General features: G+C 42.0%; 2 protein-coding genes across 3 annotated transcripts in view; one reads left to right on the top strand and one right to left on the bottom strand.

The window, feature by feature from the left end:
- GPR179 (G protein-coupled receptor 179) overlaps window positions 1–7,010 on the top strand; it is a 47,255-nt gene extending 40,245 nt beyond the window's left edge. For both annotated transcript variants that reach the window (XM_089531782.1, XM_089531781.1), the window contains one exon: window positions 77–7,010. In XM_089531782.1, the coding sequence (XP_089387908.1) occupies window positions 77–5,980 (5,904 nt within the window). In that variant the 3' untranslated portion in view covers window positions 5,981–7,010. The remainder of the gene's footprint in view (window positions 1–76) is intronic.
- Window positions 7,011–11,077: 4,067 nt separating this feature from the next.
- On the bottom strand, window positions 11,078–22,822 carry LOC149309096 (large ribosomal subunit protein mL45-like). The gene is made up of 8 exons (XM_089531783.1): window positions 22,615–22,822; window positions 20,198–20,399; window positions 18,305–18,422; window positions 16,634–16,732; window positions 15,424–15,472; window positions 14,356–14,505; window positions 14,089–14,262; window positions 11,078–12,557 (listed from the first exon to the last, which is right to left on the bottom strand). The coding sequence occupies exons 1-8, from the start codon at window positions 22,792–22,794 to the stop codon at window positions 12,456–12,458; spliced, it is 1,074 nt and encodes a 357-aa protein (XP_089387909.1). The 5' UTR covers window positions 22,795–22,822; the 3' UTR covers window positions 11,078–12,455.
- Window positions 22,823–24,907: the final 2,085 nt, after the last annotated feature.

Genomic DNA, 24,907 nt, shown 5'->3' with positions numbered 1-24,907 from the left:
CCCCTTCCTCCCCTTTTTATCTGTGTTCCTTCCCTTTCACTGCACTTGTCCCCTCCCCACTACACATAACATGTAGGATGAACTCAAAAAGCTTTACACGCAACTGGAGGTTCACAAGACCAAGAAGATGACGGCCAACAACCCTCACCTTCAGAAGAAGAGAAGTTCAAAAAGAGGGCTAGGCCGCTCTCTCATGAGGCGTATCACTGAGATCCCTGAGTCTGTGTCCCGGCAGTGCAGCAAAGAGGAGAAAGATGGGTCTGTGGGTGGAGGGACCGGGAGTCACACTGGCTCCTACAAGCGGAGACACTTGGACACCGGCAGCTCAAGTGTGAAACTGAGAGATGACTCTTCTTCCAAACATAAGGTGGGCTCATCACTAAAGAAGTCCCACAGCACCTATGATCACACGAGGGATGCCAAGGAAAACAGCTTGCCTTCTAGGCACAACAGTTGCAAAGAAGCTCCTTTGCTGGACTCAATGATGAGGAAAAAATTAGCCAAGAAAGCCTCAGAGAGATCCAACAGTGACTCTCTTGATGACTCAGCCCCTCTGGTCTATAAGTCAGCCAGTGCTCACAACCTCATGGCAGAAAGGAAACCTCTGCACCCCAAGCCTTCTCCTCTACAAAAATCCCTCAGTGTTGTCACCAGTGCCAAAGAAAAAGCTCTGCTTCTAACTAGCAGGGCCTACTTAGAAGAGAGCAGTAAACTAGCACGAGACAAAGAGAGGAAAGCAGCTGTAGAAGACTCCACAACAGAAAGTGAGGTCTCTGAGCACACTGAGGTTAGTGATATTACCTCAGAGGCAGCAGTGAAAGAGCTACAGGTGGATGACACCTCAGAAGGAACTGTGAGCTCCCTTCTGGAAGATGCCCATGATAGTAAAGATATTGCATGCCCATGGGAATCTGCGACAGCCCCATCAACGCCCTCAGAAAGTAGGTCCCAGAAACATGTGACATATGCTCCCATCAGGAGTGTCAGCATCAACACTTCTGAGTTGACTGGGAGAAGACACCATGCCAGCAAGAAGATACCACCTGAACCACCTATCAGACAGCAAAGTTTGACTCACAGCCTTGAAAAGAAAGATGTTGTTCACTGGGATGTTGAAGACCAAATACAGACATCCTCCCAGTCCCCCAAAAGAGACCCTAAAGACAGTCCAGTTTTGGCAGATAGTCCAAAAGAAACAGAGGAATCTCCTGAAAAGACTAAGATGGAAAGTACCAGGCAGGCAGAAAACAGTGTGCCAATTTCTTCCCCAGCCGGACTAACCAGACTGGCCTCCATTGCTGCAGAAGTCTGCCCCTGGGAAGTCATGGAAATGCCTCTTCCAAAAAAGAAAGAACTAGACACAAGTGATTCAGAGAGCCAGAAGAGCTCTCCTGAGAAACAGTCCCAAAGTCCTCAAGCCTCCATCCCCAAAAGTTCCATGAAAAGCTTAAGTCTGGCCATAAAAGCATTTAATCGGTCGAGGATAAAGGCAACCATAAAAGCAAGAAAAGATAGTGAGGAAAACCAAACAAAAAGTGAAAGAGACATGGATGGAAAGACTGAAAAATCCAAACTAGCAGAAACATCCTTGATGCCTGCTGAAGGATCATCAGGGCAACAGGTAATATCCAGGAGCACCAAAGCAAAATTAGTTAGCAAACAAGCAACCATCTGCCCTTGGGATGAAGAGGAAGAGGATGAAGCACTTCTGAGTTCACAAAAGCACAGTCCAAGCAAAACACCTGAGGTGTGCCCTTGGGAGGAGAGTCCAGATGGCCTTGCCCAGGGCAGGACAAGCAGTGCAGAAGCAATGGCTTCAAAAATTGCTAGAGAAATTGCTAGTATCAGGCTGGAAAGGACCAAGAGCCAGAGGGAATCTGTGTGCCCCTGGGAGACTACAGATGAAGACCAAAAGAGAGAGAATAAAACCTCAGACATTTCATTGGAAATCATGAAGACAGATGACAAGATAGCAGAGGCATGTCCTTGGGAAGTAGAGGAGGTCAGAGCCAGCACCAGAAGTGACAAACAGTCCTGGGGAATCATCAGTGCCTTGCCACAGGATGAAATCATAAAAGAAGGCAAAATAGTGGAGCCTTCTGATGGATACAAGAGAGATACATCTTCAACAAAGGCTCATCCAAATGAAACCCAACAGAAGGTGAGCACCCAGCATGATTCCAAAAATATCAAGGAACTGTCACTGAGGAAAGACTTTAAAAAGAGCTCAGAAGTATCAAATATAGATGAAAACAAACACAGGAGTATTGAGAGCAGCAAAACTTTTCACCCAGAATTAGAGTTCAGAGTTAAAACACAGATCTGCCCATGGGAGGTGGAAGAACCCCCAACAAAGAAAAAGGTACCTGGGGAGGACAGTACAGGATCTTCCAAAGAGGAAAAGAGGACTGCCCCCAAAGCAGCAGCAGGAGGAGCAGCAGCAGCAGCAGTAAAGGACTACCAAGAAGACTCAATTTGTCCATGGGAGACCATGGAATTGCCAGGAAGAACAAACACTAAAACTGCAACAACTGAGAGGGAATCCAACAACAAAGTAAATGTCAAAGCAACAATATGCCCTTGGGAAACAAGTGATACACCACCAGAGAAACTGAAAGAAGATTCAACAGAGGACTCCAGAGGTGCCGAAGGCAGAAAGCTCAAAAGTCCATTATCAGAGGAGAGCAAAGACAGAAGCCATCGAGGCTCAGTTTGCCCTTGGGAAAATGCTGGTGTTGAAGACTCTTCTACAAAACCTGCTGTCAAAATACCAGAACTCCCCAAAGCAGTTTTGAAGGGATCAAGCAGTGGAGACAGTAAAAAGGTGGAAGTCTGCCCTTGGGAAACAGAAACAGCAGAAGTGTGCTCTTGGGAAGTGACTTCACCCACACTGGAAAAAGGGAAGAAGCAGGTTGAAGGAGGACCTTCCAAAGGCATCACAATGAGAGCATCGCATCCTCTTAAAACACCAGAGGGCAGCATAAGGCAGGACTCTGTCTGTCCCTGGGAGGACACTGAATCAGAGGATGCTTTACTGAAGCCGGGTTCAGATCCTTTAAATGTGAGTGACATTCACTTAAAGACACCCAGCAGTTTGCAAAGTAAAAAAGCAGAAATTGCTCCTTGGGAAATACAAGAGGAAACAGATATTAAAGCAACCATATGTCCCTGGGAAAATGATGACATCCTAACACTGAAAAGAGGATTGGAAAAGGATGTAAATGCACAGTCCAAAGAGGAGAAAAAAGAAGTTATTGCTACAGCACCAGAGAAAGAAAGCAATGGTAAAAGCAAGTCAGTCTTTATTAAGCCTAAGCTCCAGAGCATCTATCTATCCAAAGGCAGACCAAAGCAATCAGATAATGTGGAAAGCCAAAGGTCTTCTGTTTGTCCTTGGGAAACTGAGAGCACTGAAGTCAGCATTAAAACAGCAGAAATCTGCCCCTGGGAGGTGATTCCAGCTCCATCAGCTACAAAACCCACAAGAGATGAAACAGATGGAGCCACAAAAAAGACTGGAGATACTGTGGCTAAAGCTCCAAAGAAGGTAAGCAGTCCTGGAGAATCTGTCTGCCCTTGGGAAACTATCGACACAAACGACCCATCATCTGGGCTCACTGCAAAGAGTCCAGGCCTATCTAAAGTCAGCTCTAAAAAATCTAGTAGTACTGACAGCCTCAAGGCAGATGTGTGTCCTTGGGAAAGTCAAGAAGCTGAACCCAGCCCAAAGGCAGATGTATGTCCATGGGAAGTGTCTGAAAGCCCAGTAAGTAAGAGACCATTGCTGATGGCTGCAGGAACTCTTGAAAACCACAGGAAACCTTTACTGAAGCAAACAGGCTCTTCTAAAACAGTGGAGAGGATAACCAGCCCTCAAGAACCTGTGTGCCCATGGGACACCATTAGTGAACCTACTGCTAAACCTGAACTGTCTAAAATCTCTTCAAAGAAATCTGACAGTGCTGAGAGCTTAAAGACAGAGGTCTGCCCTTGGGAGGTTGAAGCAAATGTTTTGAAAAGGGATGATGATGGCAGGAGCTCCAAAATGGAAGACAGCAGGAGCTCATCTCCAATGAGCATCTCTGAAGCAATGGAGAAATTGAGCAGGTCACGTGAGGACATCTGTCCATGGGAGAGCATGGAACTTGAGGAACCTTTAGCAAGATCTGCTGGTCAAAGCCCAGCTCTCTCCAAAGCTGGATCAAAAAAATCTGATAGTGCTGAAAGTCTAAGGGCAGAGGTTTGTCCATGGGAGGTCATGGAAGAAGAGGAAATGACCCCCAAAGTAGACATATGCCCATGGACAGCAGCCACAGCCCCCTTTGAAAAAGGGAACATGAGGCAAAGCCCTGTTGAAGCTTCTAGAAGAAAGAAGGGCCAGCTGCCTTTGAGAAGTCCAGATTCAAAGAAAGTTGAGCAAGAAACATCATTTAAGAAAATAGAGAAGTCGAAAAGCCAGCAAGAGCCTGCCTTCGTCTGGAAGAGTATGGAGTTTGACAAACCACCTGCCAAAAGCACCCGAAGTCTAGACTTGTTGCAAGTGAGTTCCAAAAAATCTAAGAGTGTTGAAAGTCTAAAGGCAGAAGTTTGTCCATGGGAATTCCAGGAACTTCCAACAGAAGCTAAAACTGAAATCTGCCCAAGGACAGCAGCTGAAGGACCATCAGAGAGGGATTCCTTAAAAATGGATAAGGGAATGGTTTCCAGAAAGGAAACAACCACCACACCAATGACAAAAATTTTGAAGACAGAGGAGAAAGTGAGTGGCTCTCGAGAATCTATTTGTCCTTGGGAGAGCATGGAACTACCAAGCAGTCCAAGTCCAACCCTGTCCAAAGCTGGCTCAAAGAAATCAGACAGTACTGAAAGCTTGAGAGCAGAAGTATGTCCTTGGGAAGTTGAGGAAGAAGAATGCCTCACAAAAGCAGCACCAGTTGATGAGGGGTTAAGAAAAAAGACCTCAAAAGGCAAAATAAGTCCAGATGTGATGAAAACTGAAAGAGAAACCTTACCTAAAAAGGTAGAGAAGACTCGTAGCCATCCAGGACTCACTCACGCTCAGAAGAGTAATGAGGAGCTGTCAGTCAAACCCATGAGTAAAAGTTTAGACTTGTTCACAGTTGACTCTGTAAAATCTGACAGTGTCGAAAGTCTAAAAACTGAAATCTGTCCGTGGGAAACACAAAGTATTACAGCTATTAAAAAATCTGATGTGTGTCTCTGGGAGGCAGTTGGTGCTCCATTAGGAAAGGGAGCACTGAGTAAGGATAGGGCTGGCATTTCTAAAGGGGCTAAAAAAGTGGGTTCAACAAGCCCTGGAAAAACATTCAAAGCCCCAGAGAAAGCTAGCAGTCCTCAACAATCTATCTGTCCATGGGACAGTTCAGCTGCTGCTGAAATCTCAGAGACAAGCTCTTCTGCTAGTGCTTCATCAAAGAAATCTGACAGCACAGAAAGCAGGAAAGCAGAATTCTGCCCTTGGGAAACAATGCACCCAGAAGCATCCCCTAAAGAAGAGATTTGCCCATGGGAAATGGAAACTGTGATGCCCACTAAAGATGAAGGGCACACAACACATGCTAGTAGGACTGAGATGCCAACAGTAAGTATGAAAAGATATCAGAGCAAACAGGAAGGTCTGGCTGGACACAAACCTTTATGTCGCAGCCTCCCAGACACCACACCACCCAAAGGCTTAAGCAAAGAGAGCAGCTTACTGGTGGGTGTTTCCCCAAAAAGCAGAAGTGAAAGTACAACAGCAGGTGTCTTTACTTGGGAAGCAGAGGAAGGACCATCATCGACCAAAAAAGAGACTGTCGAAATCAGCAAAACCTTCTCAGAGGTGTGTCCATGGGAGGCAGAAGGTATCAGCCCCACTTCTGGCTCTCCAGCTGAAAGCAAAACAGAGAAGTCACAGACCAACAAAGCAGAGGGTCCTAGCAAAGCCAAATCAGATATTTGTCCTTGGGACTCTGACTGAACTGGTCACAAGTAAGAACTTGTTTAAAGTTTTTGAAATGACTGTTCATGTGCCATGTAGGATGGTTTGATGTTAGCCTATGGGCTGGATATAAAAACAAATGAGACATCTACTAGCTATGGTGATTAAAGGAGCGCACTAATACTTGGAACAGGTTAAAATGTTTGTAAGAGGGGTGGACTACTATTATCAGAGAAAAGCTGTACCTTCCTGCCTTCATTTGCAGAAAAACCAGGCTAGCTGCAAAGCTCTGCATGTTCTGTTCTGTGTGCATAAACATGTAGCGTATAGATCCCTGCCTTGTGTCCTAATCCCACCCTCTACTTTTCACTCCTAACAACAGTATTTGGATAACATGCTCACAGTGAAAAACAACTCAAAAGTGGCTTTAAGTAAGGCAGGATGGTGGCTTTAAGTAAGCAAGAGAACAAGGAGTTAATTAACAAGGGAACTTCCATACATCACACATCTCTTGCTGTCTTTTCTTTTATAATGGGATCTCAAATGGAAAATTAAATACTGAGGAAAATAACAAGATGATCAATGGTAATTAATAAGGATTGGACAATATGTCCCTCCAAAGTGTTACTTATTAGTTCAATTTAACAGCACATGTTCTATATTCTCTATATGGAAGTGGTGATACTATTCAAGTTAATTAACTAGTCTGTTCCAAACCTTTTACCCACTCTTGCCCTGGTTTTCACATTGGCTTTGGAACTACAAAATGTTAATGTGTGAATTATTTCAAAGCTGAATGTTACTCTTGGTTTCTAGTGTTTCCCCAAACTATTTCTTTCTAAATTCTGAAGACATTTCTACATATCTTTCCAGGAAAGCATAAGATGATTTATTTTATTTATTATTATTTTGTTATTACCCGACACATGGAATGCTGTGATGTTTGTCTAAAGCAGGGGTAGGCAACCTGCGGCCCGCGGGCCGGATGCGGCCCAGCGAGGCCTTGGGACCGGCCCCAGCCCGGTCCTGCCACTGATTGCCGCTGGGGCCTTTGGCCTCTCGCGCGTGGGGGCAATTGTCTATAGACACCTCAGAAACATGCATTTATATTAACATTTTTTAAAAAATCAGCAATTTTTTTGGCATGTCCTCCACTTTTTTAAAAAAAGTGTCCACCATTTTAAAATGTTGTCCTACATTTGTCCTGGTGTATTTATTTAAAATTTATTTAATTATTATTTTTTTTTTTTGCTTCGGCCCCCCAGTTGTCTGAGGGACAGCAATCCGGCCCCCGGCTCAAAAAGGTTGCCTACCCCTGATCTAGGACACTGGATTATAGATCCATACCTGCTAACATTTCACAAATGAAAAAAAGAAAATGTGTGGCTAAGCAATGTCAGACTATGGTAAAGATGATAAGAGTTATTAGAAGAACACACAAGCTAGATGAAGCAGTTTGAATTTAGTTTGCAGTAACTGAAGTAAGCTGGGGACAAAGGGGAAAATGGAAGGAGAGAGAAACTGGGATATTTTTAAAGCAGCTGAAAAAGTGGGACGAAAGAGGTTTAATTAGGACTATCCCTGCCAAACTGGCACAATTGGAAGGTATATAAATCAGACAATCTCTGATCTGGAGCAGATCCATTGACTCAACTGTCAAATGCAGCTTTATGTAAATAGGTCTGCCCTTGCTGGGACTAGTAATAAGATCCAAGCCTCTGATTCAACTCTTGCCTTCCCCGTGAGATCATTGAATTGTCTTAGGGAAGCCATTTTCTTTCTGCTTCCATTTTCCTATCAGCAATGTGGGAAATAATAGGACTCAGCTTTATTAGATAATGCATATCAAGCATTTTGAATGCATGAAAGTGCCATGCAAATATTTATTACTATTATTATTATATATAATTAATTGCTATAGCACCCAGCATGGCTCAGAAGAATCATTAATGATCATTCAGTTTTCCCTGCTCTGGAGCATGAGTGCCTCTCTCTGCTTGCTCAAACATCCTCATCAGGTGCCCTACAAGACTGGCCACAAACACACTACTTTGTATAGATTTTTAAAAAGTCTTTCTTAGCAGAGGCTCCATATGACTCTATTTGAGTATAATGAACTTGCCTTCTCTTTATAGCAGCTCTACAAATCTTTTATCATCCCATAGCCCAAACTTTCCCTTGTACAAAATGTTCCATGACATCACAGCAGTGCAGTCAATGAGAGGGACAGCTTGTAAGAAACAAGCAGCTGGTTCTGTTTGTAAGATATCACACATCTGAAAAAAGAAAGTAGCAGTAAGCAGTTTCTACAGTAGAGTAGGCTCAACACTAAGGAAATATGGCTTTTGATCATAGTTTGGCACAAGATCCTTGTGATGACACAATGCCCTATCCACAAGAATCACTGCAGAAAAACTCCTGTGACAATAGCTGCCACATAAAATTTAAAACAGACTCTAGCAGGTGGTACAATAGACGCACATGTGCTTGGCATGTAAAAGGTCCCAAATTCTGTCTAAACCCTTGGGGAGCTGGCTCCTGTCAATGTAAGATAAATACTGTAGGCCTGATGAAATTGTGCAGCTGTCCAGATGTTGAACTGTAATTTCCAACACTTCTAGCCAGCATAGCCAATGATGAGGAATGTTGGGATATTGCAATTTAGCAATATCTAAACTGCATGATTACCACTCCTGACCAAATGTATTGTTCCATTCATTGGTGGGACACAGATGAGAGCACCCTCTAACATACACTTGGGCAAGTGTATATGGAGAGAGTTGCTCCTTAAAGAATTGAAGTCCAACTGTCAGGGGTTTAAATGTCATAACAGGTCACCTTGAGATCAGAATGGCCCTGTATTTGCTTTCTGGAGAGTTTGGGTATATTGGAGCTTCTCAATTAGTTTTTTTAAAAAAACTATAATTAGAATTTTGCTATGAACAATGTAAGGGTACCAGACAACACTGTTAAACCAAAGAAGACTCAAGTCTGTTTAATACTTGGAGTGAAAAGTTAATATCTAGGTCCTTGTGTGAGCCATTGGAGTGAAAAGTTAATATCTAGGTCCTTGTGTGAGCCATTTTGTGTTTCCTAGCGGCACAAATAGCAACAACAGAAAAATTGATATAAAATATTCTATTACCAGATTTGGCTTATGTCTTCATCATTCCCATCCTGCTGTAAACCAAGAATGGGAACCCAATGCTAAATTCAACTGAAGTTGTTTGTGGGAGATGCATACTAATGATGGGCACTAGATAACAGGGTGGGACCAAAAATACCAGCACATTTAAACTTAACTTATACTGCAGTAATTAAGCCTTAATAAAGTGGGAACTGTGCACAAGCTGGGAAACCATCAAACAATGGTGCAGTAGTGAAGGGGACATGAACACTTAAAGAAACCTACTCCTAGGGTCAAGTTTTGCTTCAGAATCTGAGGTGCTCCACATCCGCTATAAACATTACTGGTCTGATTTGGTATAAGGTGACTTCCTATGTTCTGGATGTATAAGCCTGCTCCTGAGCCATAGCACTGGAGGCACACTCTTCAGGTAAATAAACCAAATCACCATCTACGTTTAGAGAATATCCTTAGTGTTGTTGAATGATTCTCTGATTTAAAAGTGTCTCCTCCCTTAGAAGGCAAATTCAAACTCCCACAGTGGGATGACAAGGCCTGCCTGGGCTCCATAAGCCAGCTAGTGAGGATCAGAGAGTTCAGAGACAAATGAACGCACACATCAAAAGATGAGCCCATTCAGTATTAGTATTCCATTCACAGGTCCTTCACCCCTTCCAGGAATCAGAACATCAGAGTATTTTCTCTCTCAAGAGATATTCCATTGAGCATCGATAATCTCCTCTGCTCCCATGCACTATACAATGAAAAACAAAAGAGCAGGGGGGAAAATTGGCTTTATCATAAAGCTTGGGTCCAAATTTTTGCATTTTGGAGCTCACATCCTCCTGTGAACTGTGTCTATTGCGCCTTTAGGAAGTATTGCTAATGTAGTAAAGTCACCTGTCTGTCTCAGCGCTGAGTATAAAACAACATCAGCTTATTCTGTAATAAATGTAAATACATAAATAAAAGACTTATCTATATATTGACAGGATGTGTGCAGTTGGTTTTTTGGATGTATAGCATGGATGGATGATGATGATTATTTTTTTTGCAATGAATGACCTGGTACCAACTTCAGAACATTCGCTAATGCAACCTTCAAACCAAATTAATGCACTAGCCCAGTTCGAAATATATTTACTTGGATGTCCCAAGAGCCCACTGAGATTACATTGCAAATATATTTAAGATGTTCTCCACACATTAGTTATTCAATTTTGCACCAGATAATCTTGAAGTAAACCAGAATAAAAACAGCTTAGACCACTGTCTGTACTCTCTCTAGTTCTACTGCCTTCCCATGGTGGAAGTAAATTATTGGTCAGCCCAGTAGGAAGTGAGCAGAATTTACAACTTGATGGTATCAATTCAGCTTTTATACAACACCTTGTATATGCATATGTGCCTTCAGCTCACCTGTCAACATAGGGTGACCCCATTAATTTCATTGGGTTTTTTTAGGCAAGGAATAGTCAGATGGGTCTGCTAGTTCCTTCCTCTGAAATATAGCTCATAGCACCTAGTATTCATTGAACAGAAGTAACATCTGAGACAAAATGTAGGCCTGTGACTCTAACAGTCACTTCTTTTCTGTATAATTTTTAGCAGCTTTGCCTGATGAAGAAACCAGTGAAGCTTTGAAAGCTTGCATATTTTGCGCTTTTAGTTGTCCCCATAAAGGTATTGCTGTTCTGTGGATTTTGCATTTTGTTATACTACCCAGTTACCCTTACCATTGCAATATAGTCATCCCTTCATTTTTGCGGGGGATCCATACCCGACACACACACTGTGAAAGCAGAGACTCCCAAATATTCAAGCCCCATAGGCTTGAATGGGGCGTGTCCCCACAAGCGCAGGGAGCATACTGCAGAGACACACCCTATTGAAAATAACAGAGGTCACCCCTCCATGAATATTCAAGACCACGGATCTCAAGTTCGTGAGAACCAAGGGGCGACTGTATATTATTTGTATAACTCAAAGAGCTGAGGCACACAAAAACAGACTGCTTAGTAACTTGTAATGTGTTTGTAGCAGAGACATGTTGCAAAGTAAAGACTTTAAAGGTGTGTAGCTGTCTCTTGTCCACAAGATTCCACAAAAACTCCAAAGTGATATTAAGTACAGAATTTCAACTTTACCAATTAAATTAAGCAAATCATTAGACCTGATGGTTTCAAGAATATTTTTAAATATATAGGCCTCAGGTAAGCAACTGCCCTCTCCCCGCTGTTACTGGATTGATGCTACCATAATCCCTCACTGCTGGTTAGTACAGAGAACTGTAGCACAATAACATATTCCCTTTCCCTCATATATGTAATGAGCTAGAGAGATTACTAAATCAGATTTCCGGGTGGCAGCACCTTCAGCATGATATATAATTCTTTGCCCCACCTCTAACAAGCAATACGAGGATGAACTGTGCTAAACACTGAAAACTGAATGTATGAAACTGCAGTCTGTTCAGTTTGCATAATTTCCATGGACTAATTTTTCCTCCAATAGACAAACATGGAGGACAGTTATGGAAACTATGCAAAAGGAGTCCCTAAGCCACGATATTTGATCTAGCATTTCAAATCTCATTGGCTGTAATGGTGAGGGTGTGGGGCAGAATAGCCATGATTTAGCAGCCACTGGCAATGCATCATTGCCTGATGAAAAATTACAATATCCCCTACATGAAAGGATTTCTCTACAGGAAAACTGCTGGATCTCATGCAGCTATTTCACTCATACTGCACTATAAACTAAGGGCCTCTATCTAAAGCAGGTGAGGGCCACTGTGGTCTTCCAGACGTTAATAGCCTACATCTTCTACCAGTTCTAGTTGCTATAGGTGATGGTGAGAACTCTGGAGGATGTAGGCTACGTAAGTTCAGTTTTCACTGTCAAGTCTCAACCATATAGCATGGAAAAGAATGGATATTTCAGAACATGTGCAGAATTCTCATTACCACTACAGAACCTCACCCAACAACTCCAGCCTCACTGGTATTAGATGTACCTCCTTGAGGAACAATTTTTTTATCCTTCTCTTTTAAAGAACTGAAAATGGTGCTTTCAGGTCTATTCCTTTACTGATCAATATATAAACCAGCAGCAACTGATCTTACAAGGAAAACCCCACAAACTGGAAAGGTAGAGCACTTCTGGTGGTCTGCAATCTGCTAAATGGCCCATACATTTTTTAGAAGCTTGGAGTTACTTCTTTTTTTCTTAATCCTCACAGACTTGAATATGAAAAAGCCTATGCATGACAACTGGAACAGAGTCATGAAAACAGAAAGGCGTTTAAGGCTGGTAGCACTCAATTCAACAGCCGTTCCCATGCCCAATGTAAAAAAAATCTGTCCCTTGTGGTCTGTTCTCTTGGCATTATTTGTACCACTGTGCCTGTGGAGTTGTTACACCCTGGGAAAGACTGAGTTCTTCATATTCTTGTGACGGGTCCAGCTTTGGTCCTGGAATCATAATAGTCTGTAAAGCACATGGAAAAACAAGAAAGACAAAAATTAGTCTAGTCCATCCATTTCCTAAGACACCACAGTTCGTTATGATACTAGCTTAATGCCCATCAGGTTTAATGGGAGGAGAGTACTGCATTCTTTCCTGATTCACACCCTTCAGCCCCCAACTTGATTCTGCTAACCTTTTTCTCATCCAAAACAGACTTTGGGACATAAGAAAAACAGAAGAAATGCTTTGCACCCCCAATCCAGAAACATGCACTCAGGGTGTGAGAGGAGGAAAGCAATGATATTAAGAACTGTTTCATCTCCAAGTCCTCTGGGATGGATAAATAAAAAGAGAGAAAGAAGCTGCATGTGTTGAAACACACTAGTTGATGCCACAACTTATGAACTGCTTTCAGCATGGTTTTTCTCCTTTCCATAGAGTCCCTGTCAATAGTTACAAGTTACACCCCATGCAATACTGCATTTCCATGTGTAGCTCTGTACTGTTCAATACTGAACAGCAGTCAGCCCATTTATAAAGGTGAAAGCAGAGACAGAACCACAATGGTGAAGGTAAACCAGCACCTGTAGAGCCCAATTCCTGAAGCAAAAAGCATTTTTCTCCTTCTCAACTACATCCCTCTCAAGATCACAGCTCAAGGCTATGCCAGTTTCTGTCTGCAAAGCCCCATCCTATCGTCTGTATGTCTCCACTTTGGCTTTCTCCTCTCAGTGATGCCAGACTGTGATGCAAATGTTGGGTCTGAAGAGCATAAGAGAGTATTGGGACTCAGTTAGGGTAAATACAGCCTCTTCTATTGCTAAGTTGTTCATAGTGAATTTATTTATATCTTAACAATTGAAGAACCACTATTACCATACAATGCAGTGCCGCTACAACTATGGCACCCTTTCGAGGGCACAAAAAGGAGCTGCTTTTTGTGACTCCTTTTTGCGCCCTCCAAAGGCCGGATCAGGGCCGCGAGAAAGCAGTGGTCTGTCAAGCCGCTAAGATTACAGATTTTCACTTGTCCTAGGATTATAAAAATCCATGATAGGGTATGAATCCATGCCTTTGTCTTCAGCTAAAACAGACTGCTATCTACAATTAAATTGAGTCCCTCTTGCAGAATTCAACACCAGAAAGATATCTTCAAACAAGATGCAGATGATGTCACTCTCTTTAGGCACAAGAAAACCCCAGCTTCAAATCTCTACATTGCCAGAGAAGTTGAAAATCTTATTTTATGGATTAAAACTCCCAGAACATCACAGCTAGTCTGGCAATTAGTCATTCTAGGAGTTGTAGTCCAAAATAAAACTTCCAACCTCTGGCTCTCAGAGGGAGTTTGACCAAGCCATTCCCTTTTAACCCAAGATAGAATATATAAAGCATCTTCTAAGACAAAAAAATGTTACAGGGGGGGAAATGCCAGCAATATCACATTGCTTGGATGGGGTAGATTGCTTGCATGCATGTAGACAAGGACTGTTTTAGAAAGAACAGTCAGGGTTGGGGAAGATGCTGGAGCAGCATGCTTCAGGTAAAGTACCTTGATGATGGGATCTTTGGGAGGTGCCCAAGCTGGAACAATCTTGCCATGTAATCTCCATTGACCATATGGATTAACCAGATGCCTCTCAAAAACAAGATATTCCAGAACATCCTTTGGTGCTTGCTCTCCACCATGCATTAGCCTCCCAAACCGGTCATAGATAGCAAGAGTCTGCCAAGAAAAAGAGTAAATCAAGTTTCATGGAGTTATACAATGGCAGGCAAAACACATGCCATCCAGGATGGGGTGGCTGTATACACGTACCTGTCGGCTGTGCATTCGAACTGTGACTTGTCCATACAGATTGTCTTTGTTCACCATAGTGGGGCATCGCACTTGAACCACCCGAGGGGGCTGCAAGGACTCCAGAAAACTCCACCGGATAGTCTTGTATCTGTTTCCTCGTACCATTTCCTAGTAATCCAACAACCATGTTTAGCATTAAGGATAATTCTATGATTTTAGCCCTCTAATATTAATTATATCCCTGTAAAATCCTACTGCTGTTTCAGACTGCCAAAGCAGAGAGTACCAGGACAGCTGGTATAGGGTGCAAGGAACTAGAAGAAAACTCCGCTAAATATAACCATTTTAGTAGGGGGAAATTTAAGAATTTCAGAAATTTGATGCTATCAAGAATTAACTGATGTAAGAATCAATTGAACTAACTATGTAGTGCAGCAGCCATGCAGAGCTGAGCCACAGCTACAACAACTGCTGATAACTTTAAGCACTGTAATTGTAAGTAACATAAAGCAAATATTTATTATTATTATTATTATTATTATTATTATTATTATTATTATTATTTCAGAACATGATTTCTGCAAGGCATAAGGCCTCTGGACAAAGGGGAAGGATTTTTTAAACTACATCCCTGTGTCTACAAATACAATAAACCCTTGTAAGATACTAAGAAAGGTCTCTTCTACTCATCTGTAACACCAGGACTCCCTTTGACTCCCACAAGGGAAAGTTCACTGCCTCCCACAATGTGAAGGAAACTTAAGTGGGAAAATGCAAGCCTATAGCAACCCAGTTCTCTGTCCCTCATGCCTGGGCTTCATATGTGGCAAACTCTAAGACAGCTTCATAGGTTTGTGTAGGGACTGAACACGTGTGTGCAAGGCATGTGGAAGAGAAGCACTGTACTCCATTATCTGGTGGTTCAACCTCCCATGACCTGAACAGACACTTTAGAGATGCCCTGAAGAGCTTATACAGATATCACACATGAGAGAATGTCACAAATTGTCGACACTTCTTTCTGTGATCTGGGAGGAAATTTCAACTTCGTAGCAAATTTTTTCTGATCTCATCATAGATATTTACCGGGTAACAGCGTTCAGTCACTAAAGAATGCAGCTTCTGTTTGTTAAAGCTGTAAAGAATAGGGGGAAAATAAATTACCACGATGGCTATGCAGAACAACTCTGTCAATATATTTTTCCTTGTTCTATGATTTCAGCCCTCTTTGTGAACACAAATGGTACTCTATTGGTAGCAGCAAAAAATAACCCCCCCCCCCAAAATGTCAGAATTCACACAAACAGGTGTGACCTCAAAATTTTTGACAGCCTCTATGAACAGCGGTACTCTCAAGCAACTACCTTATTCTACCCTCCTATTTTTAAGCACATAACAATGCATATTCCGGATCACATTATTTATTCCAAGCTCCTTCCTTAATGTGACACAACCACTGTGTCTGTGTGAACTGATCAACACTGGATCACTCAGTAAGGACTTAGTTCATTAGTGTAACTAACTTTCTGGCACAACAGGTTCACATGCAGCAGAAGGCTTGAGACATTCCCATCCACAAAACAGGGGTCTACAAATGCTGCCTTAGCAGTTACCACTGACTCCTTCACCAAGCTGTCTCCATGTGTTAGAGCAGGGATTGGGAATGTATGTCCCTCCAGATGTTGTTAGACTCTAGCTCCCATTAGCTCCAGCATGGCCAGTTGTGAAGAAAAGTGGAAGGTTCTTGCCTTTGTTCAGACTATCCTCTGCAGCAGCCAGAAGTAGTATTGGTCTCTCCTGCTGGTTGTGCAAAAGCACAACAGAAAAGGAAATTCATACTGCTCTTTGTTCTCTGTGAACACCAGAGTATGGGGGAAATTGGCCTTCCCACCCTTGTAGCTGAATTCTCAGCAAGGCTGGTTACCAAATGTAAAAGTATACAGTTAACTGAATATTGGACCCCTGATCTTTCTGATCATCTTCAACATATATACAAGCCTGCTAAGCACTGAGTTGTCTTGAGGTGGCTATCTAAACATGGTTAGGTATAGTGAAAACATTAGAAAAATGCCATTAACAGCACAAGCACACACATCAGGGCCTGGTATTTTTGCCATCAAAAAGCAGGTTAACAGAAGTCTCTTGCACTAAATAAGAGAGTTCAGGGCTCCAATGAAACATTTCTAACTTACTTTATTCCACAGCCTTCTGGATCTAATTAGGGTGTGCAACTAACATATGAGTCAAGGGTGGGAGCAACAGTAAGAACTCACTGAAATATCTTGAAGAGTCTTACTTTGTCAAGTTATTATGAGCTTCAATGAATATATCCTGGGCTTTTTCTGCAAAAGTTTTGGTGCTGAAATCAGGATCATAATCTTTGATCTTTCGGATTCTGCCAAGGCAAGAACAAGACAATTCTGAGGAAGAGAAAACAGTTATGATACAAAAAAGCAAAGGCTCTCAGTTGTGTCTCTTCAGATTTATGAAGACTATTCATAAACAAGTACCATGAAACTCCTGCATAGATAAGGTCTGGCTTTCTCATTTAGTTTACTTTGTCTTGATGCAATTGTGGAAGGAAGAGAAGTGTTCTGAGTAGTCCCTCCAACCAATTTCTTGCTTTGATTTTTATTTTTATTCTTTAAAAAGCAACACAACCCTTGTACTGGAATTATGAACTGACCCTGTCTCCAAGAAATTAAGTAGGGCTGTCTCGACCAATTAGTATCTGTCTACTGGAAGTGAAACAAACCAATTCAAAACTGCTATACTAGGAAGTACGTTAGGTACTGCAACTGCAGCCTAAATGAAGGGCCAAAAATTGTCCACTTCTGATTATCTGAATTGGTTGCCAAAAGATGTTGTGATGCCCCCTAGGTTCAAAGGGCTTTTTAGAAGTTTAGCTCCCTGCCAAAATGAATTGACATATTAATGATTTAACTGTGATATACGTAAGACCCAAATCTCCACGTTCAGCAACAGTATACCACAGTTTGGCAGGATTTGGGGACAACTTCAGTTTGGGATGAGACAGAACTTTATGCTCTTAATAGAAGCTTATCTCTTTTCCCACTCACAGTAAACTTATGTTCTTTGAGGTATTTAGGTAATTGCACATTTGTATGAGCCAGTCAATAAAATCAGAAAAAAGTATACTGTATATGCTCGACTTTAAGTCAATCTCATGTATAAGTCAAGGGCAGGTTTTGGGGACAAAATTATGAATATTGATATGACCACTGGATAAGTCGAGAGTAAAACTTAGGGACATGCAATAAAGGATCTAAATGATGAAGCAAAGGAAAACAATGGCAAAGAACCTACAATATTATGGCAGGCATAACCATTTTGGCTCACACTAAACCCTGGATGGAAGAGAGAGTAGAGGGAGCTCAGTGCTTTCAGGACAGATTGCACTCTTGTCTTTCAACAGGGGATGGTTCCCTTTTTAATAAGAGTTAAAGTATCGTATTTACATTGACCCGTGGATAAGTCAACCTAGGTTTTTGGGGTGAATTTTTGACTAAAATTTCTAGACTTATATATGAGTATATGCAGTAACTCTCAAGTGTGTACCATTTTAGAATGTAGATGAGGAAAGCTCAACATTTCAGAGTACACCTTCTTGGCTGAAGAAAACTAAAAAATATCTTACCTATGGAAAAGCAGTATGCATATGCAATCAGCCAAACCATGCTTTCCCCCTATATTTTCATATTCTTTACATACATTCATATGATGCTACAGTCAGATCCACCTGTAGCTACAAGGTCAAGAGGCAGAGTCCCAGAAGAAACATGCAATGTGCCTTTCTGAAATAATGTACATCGACTATAATTGTTCTAAGCTTTTGGAGTCTGAGTAGTCCTTATGATTAGCAGATGCTTGAAAGGAAAAACACAGTGTCATGGAATGACCAGATGGGACATGGGATGCAAGGCTTCTACAAGAGAATCATACTTACGCCAGCTGCGAAGCTGCAGTCTGCTTGACCTGTTCTGCCCTTTGTTTCAGTCCTTCTTTTGACAAAGATGACATGCGTGCATCCCCTTCTGGAGGAACATAAGGGTCGAAGATGCCAGCTGTGTAATGAAACCAGGAAGCAAGCAGAGATGGTAAAAGGTTATTTTAAAACTAAAAATACAAACCCCTGCCCAAAGTAAGATTAATTTCAAAAATCCATGAACAATAACAAATGCATTATTTCTCATTCTGAGCCATATATGCATTCCCAAGCCAATACTAATGCATTTAAGAATGCCTGCACTAAAAACTTGGTCCAAATTAAACAGGTTGGGGAAGGAATCTGTGGAGGTGCAGGAAACAAGAGTTCAGTAACACTTCGCTAAAGAAATGTAGCAAGTACATTAGCAACAGCAAGTACATTTCTATACCGCTCATCAGTGCACTTACTGGTAAGCACTCCTTAAGCAGCTGACAAAGTGTAAGCTGATTGCCCCCAGCAAGCTGGGTACTCATTTTAGCGACCTTGGAAGAATGCCAGGCTGAGTCAATCCTCAACCTCTGGCTGGAATTGAACTCACAACCTTGTGGTTTGTGAGTGAGTGGCTGCAGTAGAAGCATTTAACCAGTGAACTGAGGTCCAGGTTTAAACTGAGTGGCCCTCACCAGCAGACTCAACTCACTATTTCTACCCAAGGACTTTTTGTACTGAAAGTATGGGATACAGAAATACAAAAACTAGTCAACCAATATTGATAAACTGGGGACACACACTTGCCTTGGGAGCTTTATGCAGCCCACAGATGGAACTTTGTTCATTCCTGGACTAGAACTTCTTTTTTTGGCAACTGACTTTTGTTGGTTGTCATCTTTTACTTGCAAGAAATTTTTTAAATGGAAAAACATTGGTCACTCTGCCTTAACCCTGAAGGAGAACAGTCTCATTTCATTACTGCATGATCCTACCATCTTGCTGTGCTGCATTTATAGAACAGGGCTGCATTATGAATTATCCCACTGCAAAATACTGGATGAGCACTGTCTGTAACAAAGGGGACCTACAACACAGTGTATCTTCAGCATTTTCACTCCTCACCCAGAGGACTCCTCGCATTTTGGACTACAACTATCTTGGAATGGAAGCCTTGTACTACCATTCAGATTTTTCCCAAAATGTAGGCTCTGTTGAGGAATAGGAAAGGGACAGAGAATACTTTGTCCTCTACAGGGTTGCCAGCCCCAAGCTGGTATCTTCCCATCTTGCCTTGTCTCAAGACAATTACAGTGTTTTAGGTTAGGAAAACCAAGCTTTCTACCATATATACTTGTGTATAGGTCAGTCTCATGTACAAGTCGAGGGTAGGTTTTGGGTCTCTTCTCTACTCTTTCTTGGACAAATAATAAGTGTTTTTACCTCAACAATTTTCTTTTTGTAAAATGGGTACTTAAGTTACATTTGTGATTGTTCCTATTCCATATGGCAGGCATTTTGTGACTGTGCCCACAACACTTTTGCAAAATGCCCAATATGCCCAAGGATGGGGATTATTATAAAACTGCCAGCAGTTCAAGTACTTTGCTCTCCTTGTCCTTGATATTCTTTTGCAGGCGGAGTTTTCTCCCAACATGCATATTCCAATTCTTAACAACAGACACGATCAATTGAATCACTTAGTTTGTCCTTTCACTACTTTGGCTTTAGACAAGCAGAGGTTGCAGGCTTAAAAAGAAACAATTTTTTTAAAGAAACATTTTAATTATAATTTACAGTATCTCGTTCTTCTCGTAGCCAGAGTTCCCCACATTTTTATTTGTGAGTAGCTCAATTTCACTGTTATATACTCAATGGACTGAGCTCATCTTTCTGCTTAGGCAAATGATCACAATCACCTACCTGTGCAGGTAATATTTATAGGTCGTGTCATCGGTTCATGAGGTATCACCAACCCTGCAGCCCTGGCATGCTTTCTCTGCTCTTCTGGTGTAGAATACTTTGCATTGACAGAAGGAGGAATGAAATGGCGTCTTTTTGTTCTCACTGGGATCACAAGAGAAGATGGATTCAAGCGAGCAGGATTCAATAAACACTCGGAACCCTATTGAGTAATAAGAGCAACAAAACTCAGTCAAACCTTAGGTGATGAACTATTTATTTGCTTTCCAAGCCAACATAATTTCACTACAACCAGAGACACACAGTAGGCCAATATGTGTGTGTTGTGTGCCTTCAAGTCGTTTCCAACTTATGGCAACCCTAAAGTGAACCTATTGCAGATTTGTTCAGAGGTTTGCCACTGCCTTCCCCTGAGGCTGAAAGCAGTTAACAGAATGCAGATGTGTGGTTTCTTTCTAGGTCTTCACAAGAAGGCAAAGATCTTTTTCCCCTACAAAATTCCTTCAGTAGCCAAAATCAATGCATACTCGTGCTTTCCAATCACTACACCACTCTGGCATGCTGATATTCCAGAATAGTATGGCTACATTTCTGAATTACAGTGGACCCTTGTTATACGCTGGGGTTTGGTTCCAAGATCCCCCGTGTATAACAAAATCCGTGTATGCTCAAGTCCCATTAAGTATAATGACATACCAAAATGGTGTCCCTAATAAAAAATGGAACATCAAGGTAAATTTATACTTTTTTGGAACATTTTCAAACCGTGTATGCTTAAATCCGTGTATAAAAAATCCATGTATAAGAAGGGCCGACTGTATACACAGAGAGAGAGTGTGTGTGTCTTTCGGGAGCCAGTGTGACATCGTGGTTTAAGTGTTGGGGACTATGACTATGGAGACCAGGGTTCAATTCCCGCTCATCCACAGAAACCCATTGGGTGACCAAGGGCAAATCACACTCTCTCAGCCTCAAGGGAAGGCAACGGCAAACTTCCTCTGAACAAATCCTACCAAGAAAACCCCATGATCAGTTTGCCTTAGGGTCACCATAAATTGGAAATGACTTGAGACACACAACAACAATAACAACCAGACCTTGCAATGTAGCATAAGCTTTCATAGACTTGGTCAGCTTCCTCAAATGCTATAACAGATTGAAAGCTAAATTAAAGGAGCTACTACATTCCCTCTCTCCTCATCCTTCCCTTTCTCAGAATCAAACATGGGGTGATTTTAAAAAGGTGAATCACCTTAGAGTCACCACCAGAAGTGGGAAAGGACTTGAAGGCACACAAGAACAACAAAAAATATAGTCTTTTTTTATAGTCTACAGAATGAAAACTACCCATTCTTTTAAGTGTTGTAAACAAGAAATAGACCTTCAAAGTCATAGCCATGTTAGTCTAGAAAACTTTTGAGACGAACTGAAAGAGAGAAGTCAGTAGCATGAGCTTTCGTAGACTTGAGCCTAGTTCTTCAGATGCATCTGGACTTAAAGAAAAAGAGATTCCACCTCAACGTTAGGAAGACCTTTCTGACAGTAAGAGCTGTTTGACAGTGAAACGCGATGCCTTGGAGAGTGATGGAGTCTCCTTTGGAGGCCTTTAAACAGAGGCTGGATGGCCATGTTTTGGGAGTGTTTTGCTCGTGTATTCCTGCATGGCAGAATGGGGTTGGACTGGATGGCCCTTGTGGTCTCTTCCCACTCTACGATTCTACGAAGGAGATTAAAGTCTTAGGAAAACTCATGCAGGATGGCCAGATGTCCTACCGCTAAGGAGAACAAGGCACCACAAAAGGTAGGGTCTCCAAGAAAAATGTAGGACATGACCCAATAAAAGCTAAAAACACTAAAGATAAATCCATCCTTCTTAGGTCCAAAACACACTGCAGAAATAATCCAGTTTGAGACTGATTTAACTGCCCTGGCTCAGTAGTCAGGGAATCCTGGGAATTGTAGTTGACTGTGGCATCAGAGCTCTCTGACAGAGAAGGCTAAAGGGTTCACAAGACTTGAATTCCCAGAATTCCTTAGCATTGAGCCAGGGCAGTTAAAACAGTCTCAAACTGGATTATTTCTGCAGTGTGGATGGCACCTTAGATTTGCTCACAATGGAAGACGTTTTCAAATCCCTCCTAGCCAGTGGTCCCCAAACTGTGCTTTTAAAGGGCTTTTGAACTTCAGGTCCCAGAATCCCCAACATGGCTGAGGCTTCTGGGAGCTGAAGTCCAAAATCTCTTAAAGGTCCTGCTGCCAACTTTCTCTCTTTCATTTGGTCTCAAAAGGTGCTGCAAGATCCCCAAGAAACAGATTGAGAAATACTCCTGAGTAACCACAAAGCATGCTCCAATCCCTCGGGGGAACATAAATACGAACCCAGCAGCCCCTCACTCAAGTCCCTTCCCTCCCAATACCTGCAAAGAGGCGCACAAGGAAAGCCTAGCAGCCACAGGCCTCAAGGAAGCCGCCATTTTGGGAGCAGCGCTTTGCATGATGGAAGGAAGGAAGGAAGGAAAGGAGGAAAGGAGGCGGCGCTGGGAGGAGGAGCAGGAGGAGGACATTTCCTTTCGCTTGAATCTCTTCCAGTGCTTCATAGGGATCTCTAGGCTGGAATAAGCCACTTGGCCACACTTTAACTGCCTTGGTTCCGGGCTATGGAATTCTGGGAATTGTAGTTTACTCCATTTGTCCTGTGACGACTGTCCTTCAGATATGTGAAAATGGCTGTCAAATCACCTCTTAGTTCCAAAGGCACACTGCAGAAATAATCCAGTTTGAGACTGTTTTAACTGCCCTGGCTCAAGGCTGTGGGATTCTGGGAACTGTTGTGGCACTAGAGCTCTTTTTGACAGAGAAGGTTAAATGTCTTAAAAAACTACAGTTCCCAGAGTTCCCTAGCATTGAGCCATGGCAGTTGACTATTGATCAAGGATCAAAACACATTGCAAAAATAATCCAGTTTGAGACCAGTTTTAATTGCCCTGGCTCAATGTTATGGAATTCTGGGAATTGTAGTTTTGTGAGACATTTAACTCTCTCTGTCAGCACTGGTGCCACAACAAACTACAATTCCCAGGATTCCATAACATTGAGCCATAGCAGTTAAAGTGGGGGCAAAATGGATTATTTCTGCAGAGTAGATGCAGCCCTAGGAAAGGGATAGTTTATGCACCTGGTGTTAGTACAGTTGGCCCTCCTTATCCATGGATTTTTTTATCCATGGATTCAAGCATCCACAGCTTGAAAATATTTTTTTAAAAGCATACGTTCCAAACAGCAAACCTTGATTTTCCATTTTATACAATGGGCACCATTTTGCTATACAGTTATATTTAATGGGACTTGAGTATCCATGGATTTTGTTGTCCACGGGGGATCCTGGAACCAAACCCCAGCGGATAATAAAGACCTACTGTATACCTTTTCAGAAACAGGTGGAGGAAAATTGGGTTGCTAGGGTTTGTTGGGGTGTGTACTGACCAAGTGTCCTCCTTTTCCAGGACACGTCCCCTACATTTCAACCCCCTGTCCAGGTGGAACTTCAAAATGTCCTCCATTTGACACACGACTAAGACGCATGAATTTATATATTCTATGAGTGATTCAGTCATGTCCTACATTTATTTCTTGAATGCCCTCTATTTTGAGGTGCCCTGTAGCCACATTCCTTCCATTCCCCCCCCCCACACACACACACACACCGTGGCTCCAGATTGATCCAAAAAGGATGCATGCACTTCCCAAGTAATATAGGCTTCCATAAAATAATCACACACCATAAAATTTGAGGACATTCTCCATAAAATGAATTATTGGTTGGTTGATCGACTGATTGATTTCACTGGTATGCCGCCTTTCTTCCCGAAGGGACCCAAGGCAGCTCACCATCTCTGAATAAATCTTTCCAAAAAACTCCAGTTATGTATGTTCACTTTAGGCCCGTCACTATAAGTCAAAAACAACTTGAAGGCATCATAAATCCTCACAAGAAAGGTGTTGCGCTGTCCGACCTAAAAACTCTGTCTCATAATTCTCCATAGAAATCTAAAGTTGCAAGGGGGAGTTGGGGCAATGTTGAACCAGTGAATTTGTCATCATAGTTTTGCTTGTGAGACCAGGCATGTGGTGCTGCCTCTCCTTCTATAGACTTAGGCAAGTTCATTTGTGTCGCTTCCCAGGATATCTAATGTGGGAGATTGACCTTTACTTTTTCCTCAGTGTGCCAGGATGGGACCATATGTGTACCCATTAGTTACAATTATTTCATTAGAGATTATCACACCGGAGCCAACAGCACAACAATCACGCTATTTGAACATAACAGAAGCATAGTGCTATAGCGATCTATATTTTCACACAGTCGTGCAATCACGTGACAATGAAAAGATAAAAACAATAGAGAAATGCAATTGCATTCCGCATATATCCATTCGTGTAGCTTTATTGCAGCATTATCAAATGTTTCACACATGGGCCGTTTCGGCATGACTGCATGTCTGAAAAACATGGTTGCATCTTGAACAGAATAAGATAAATTTGATAAAACGGCTATATTTCAGAACATTATTTTTATGCCGTTGAAAGAAAATCGTGCCCTGCTACACCTCACAATAATCCACTCCAAAACTGATCCTAGCAATTAAAATGAATTTCATGTACCTAAATGTACTCAGGGAAAAGATCCTGGACTGCTCTGCGATAGTGTGA

This window comes from Sceloporus occidentalis, unplaced genomic scaffold (assembly GCF_023333645.1).
Source record: "Sceloporus occidentalis isolate IW3139 unplaced genomic scaffold, rSceOcc1.0.p SCAF_7, whole genome shotgun sequence".
NCBI classification, from domain to species: domain Eukaryota; kingdom Metazoa; phylum Chordata; class Lepidosauria; order Squamata; family Phrynosomatidae; genus Sceloporus; species Sceloporus occidentalis.
This window is presented reverse-complemented; position numbering and strand designations above follow the sequence as displayed.

What these genes read in the sequence shown, in the direction of transcription:
- LOC149309096 (XM_089531783.1), bottom strand. Translation starts at nt 22,794, where the DNA reads ATGAAGCACTGGAAGAGATTCAAGCGAAAGGAAATGTCCTCCTCCTGC. An exon ending in ACTGCAGCTTCGCAGCTGGC is followed by an intron (nt 16,733 to 18,304) that starts GTAAGTATGATT and finishes TTGCCTTGGCAG; the next exon opens with AATCCGAAAGATCAAAGATT. An exon ending in GCTCATAATAACTTGACAAA is followed by an intron (nt 15,473 to 16,633) that starts GTAAGACTCTTC and finishes TATTCTTTACAG; the next exon opens with CTTTAACAAACAGAAGCTGC.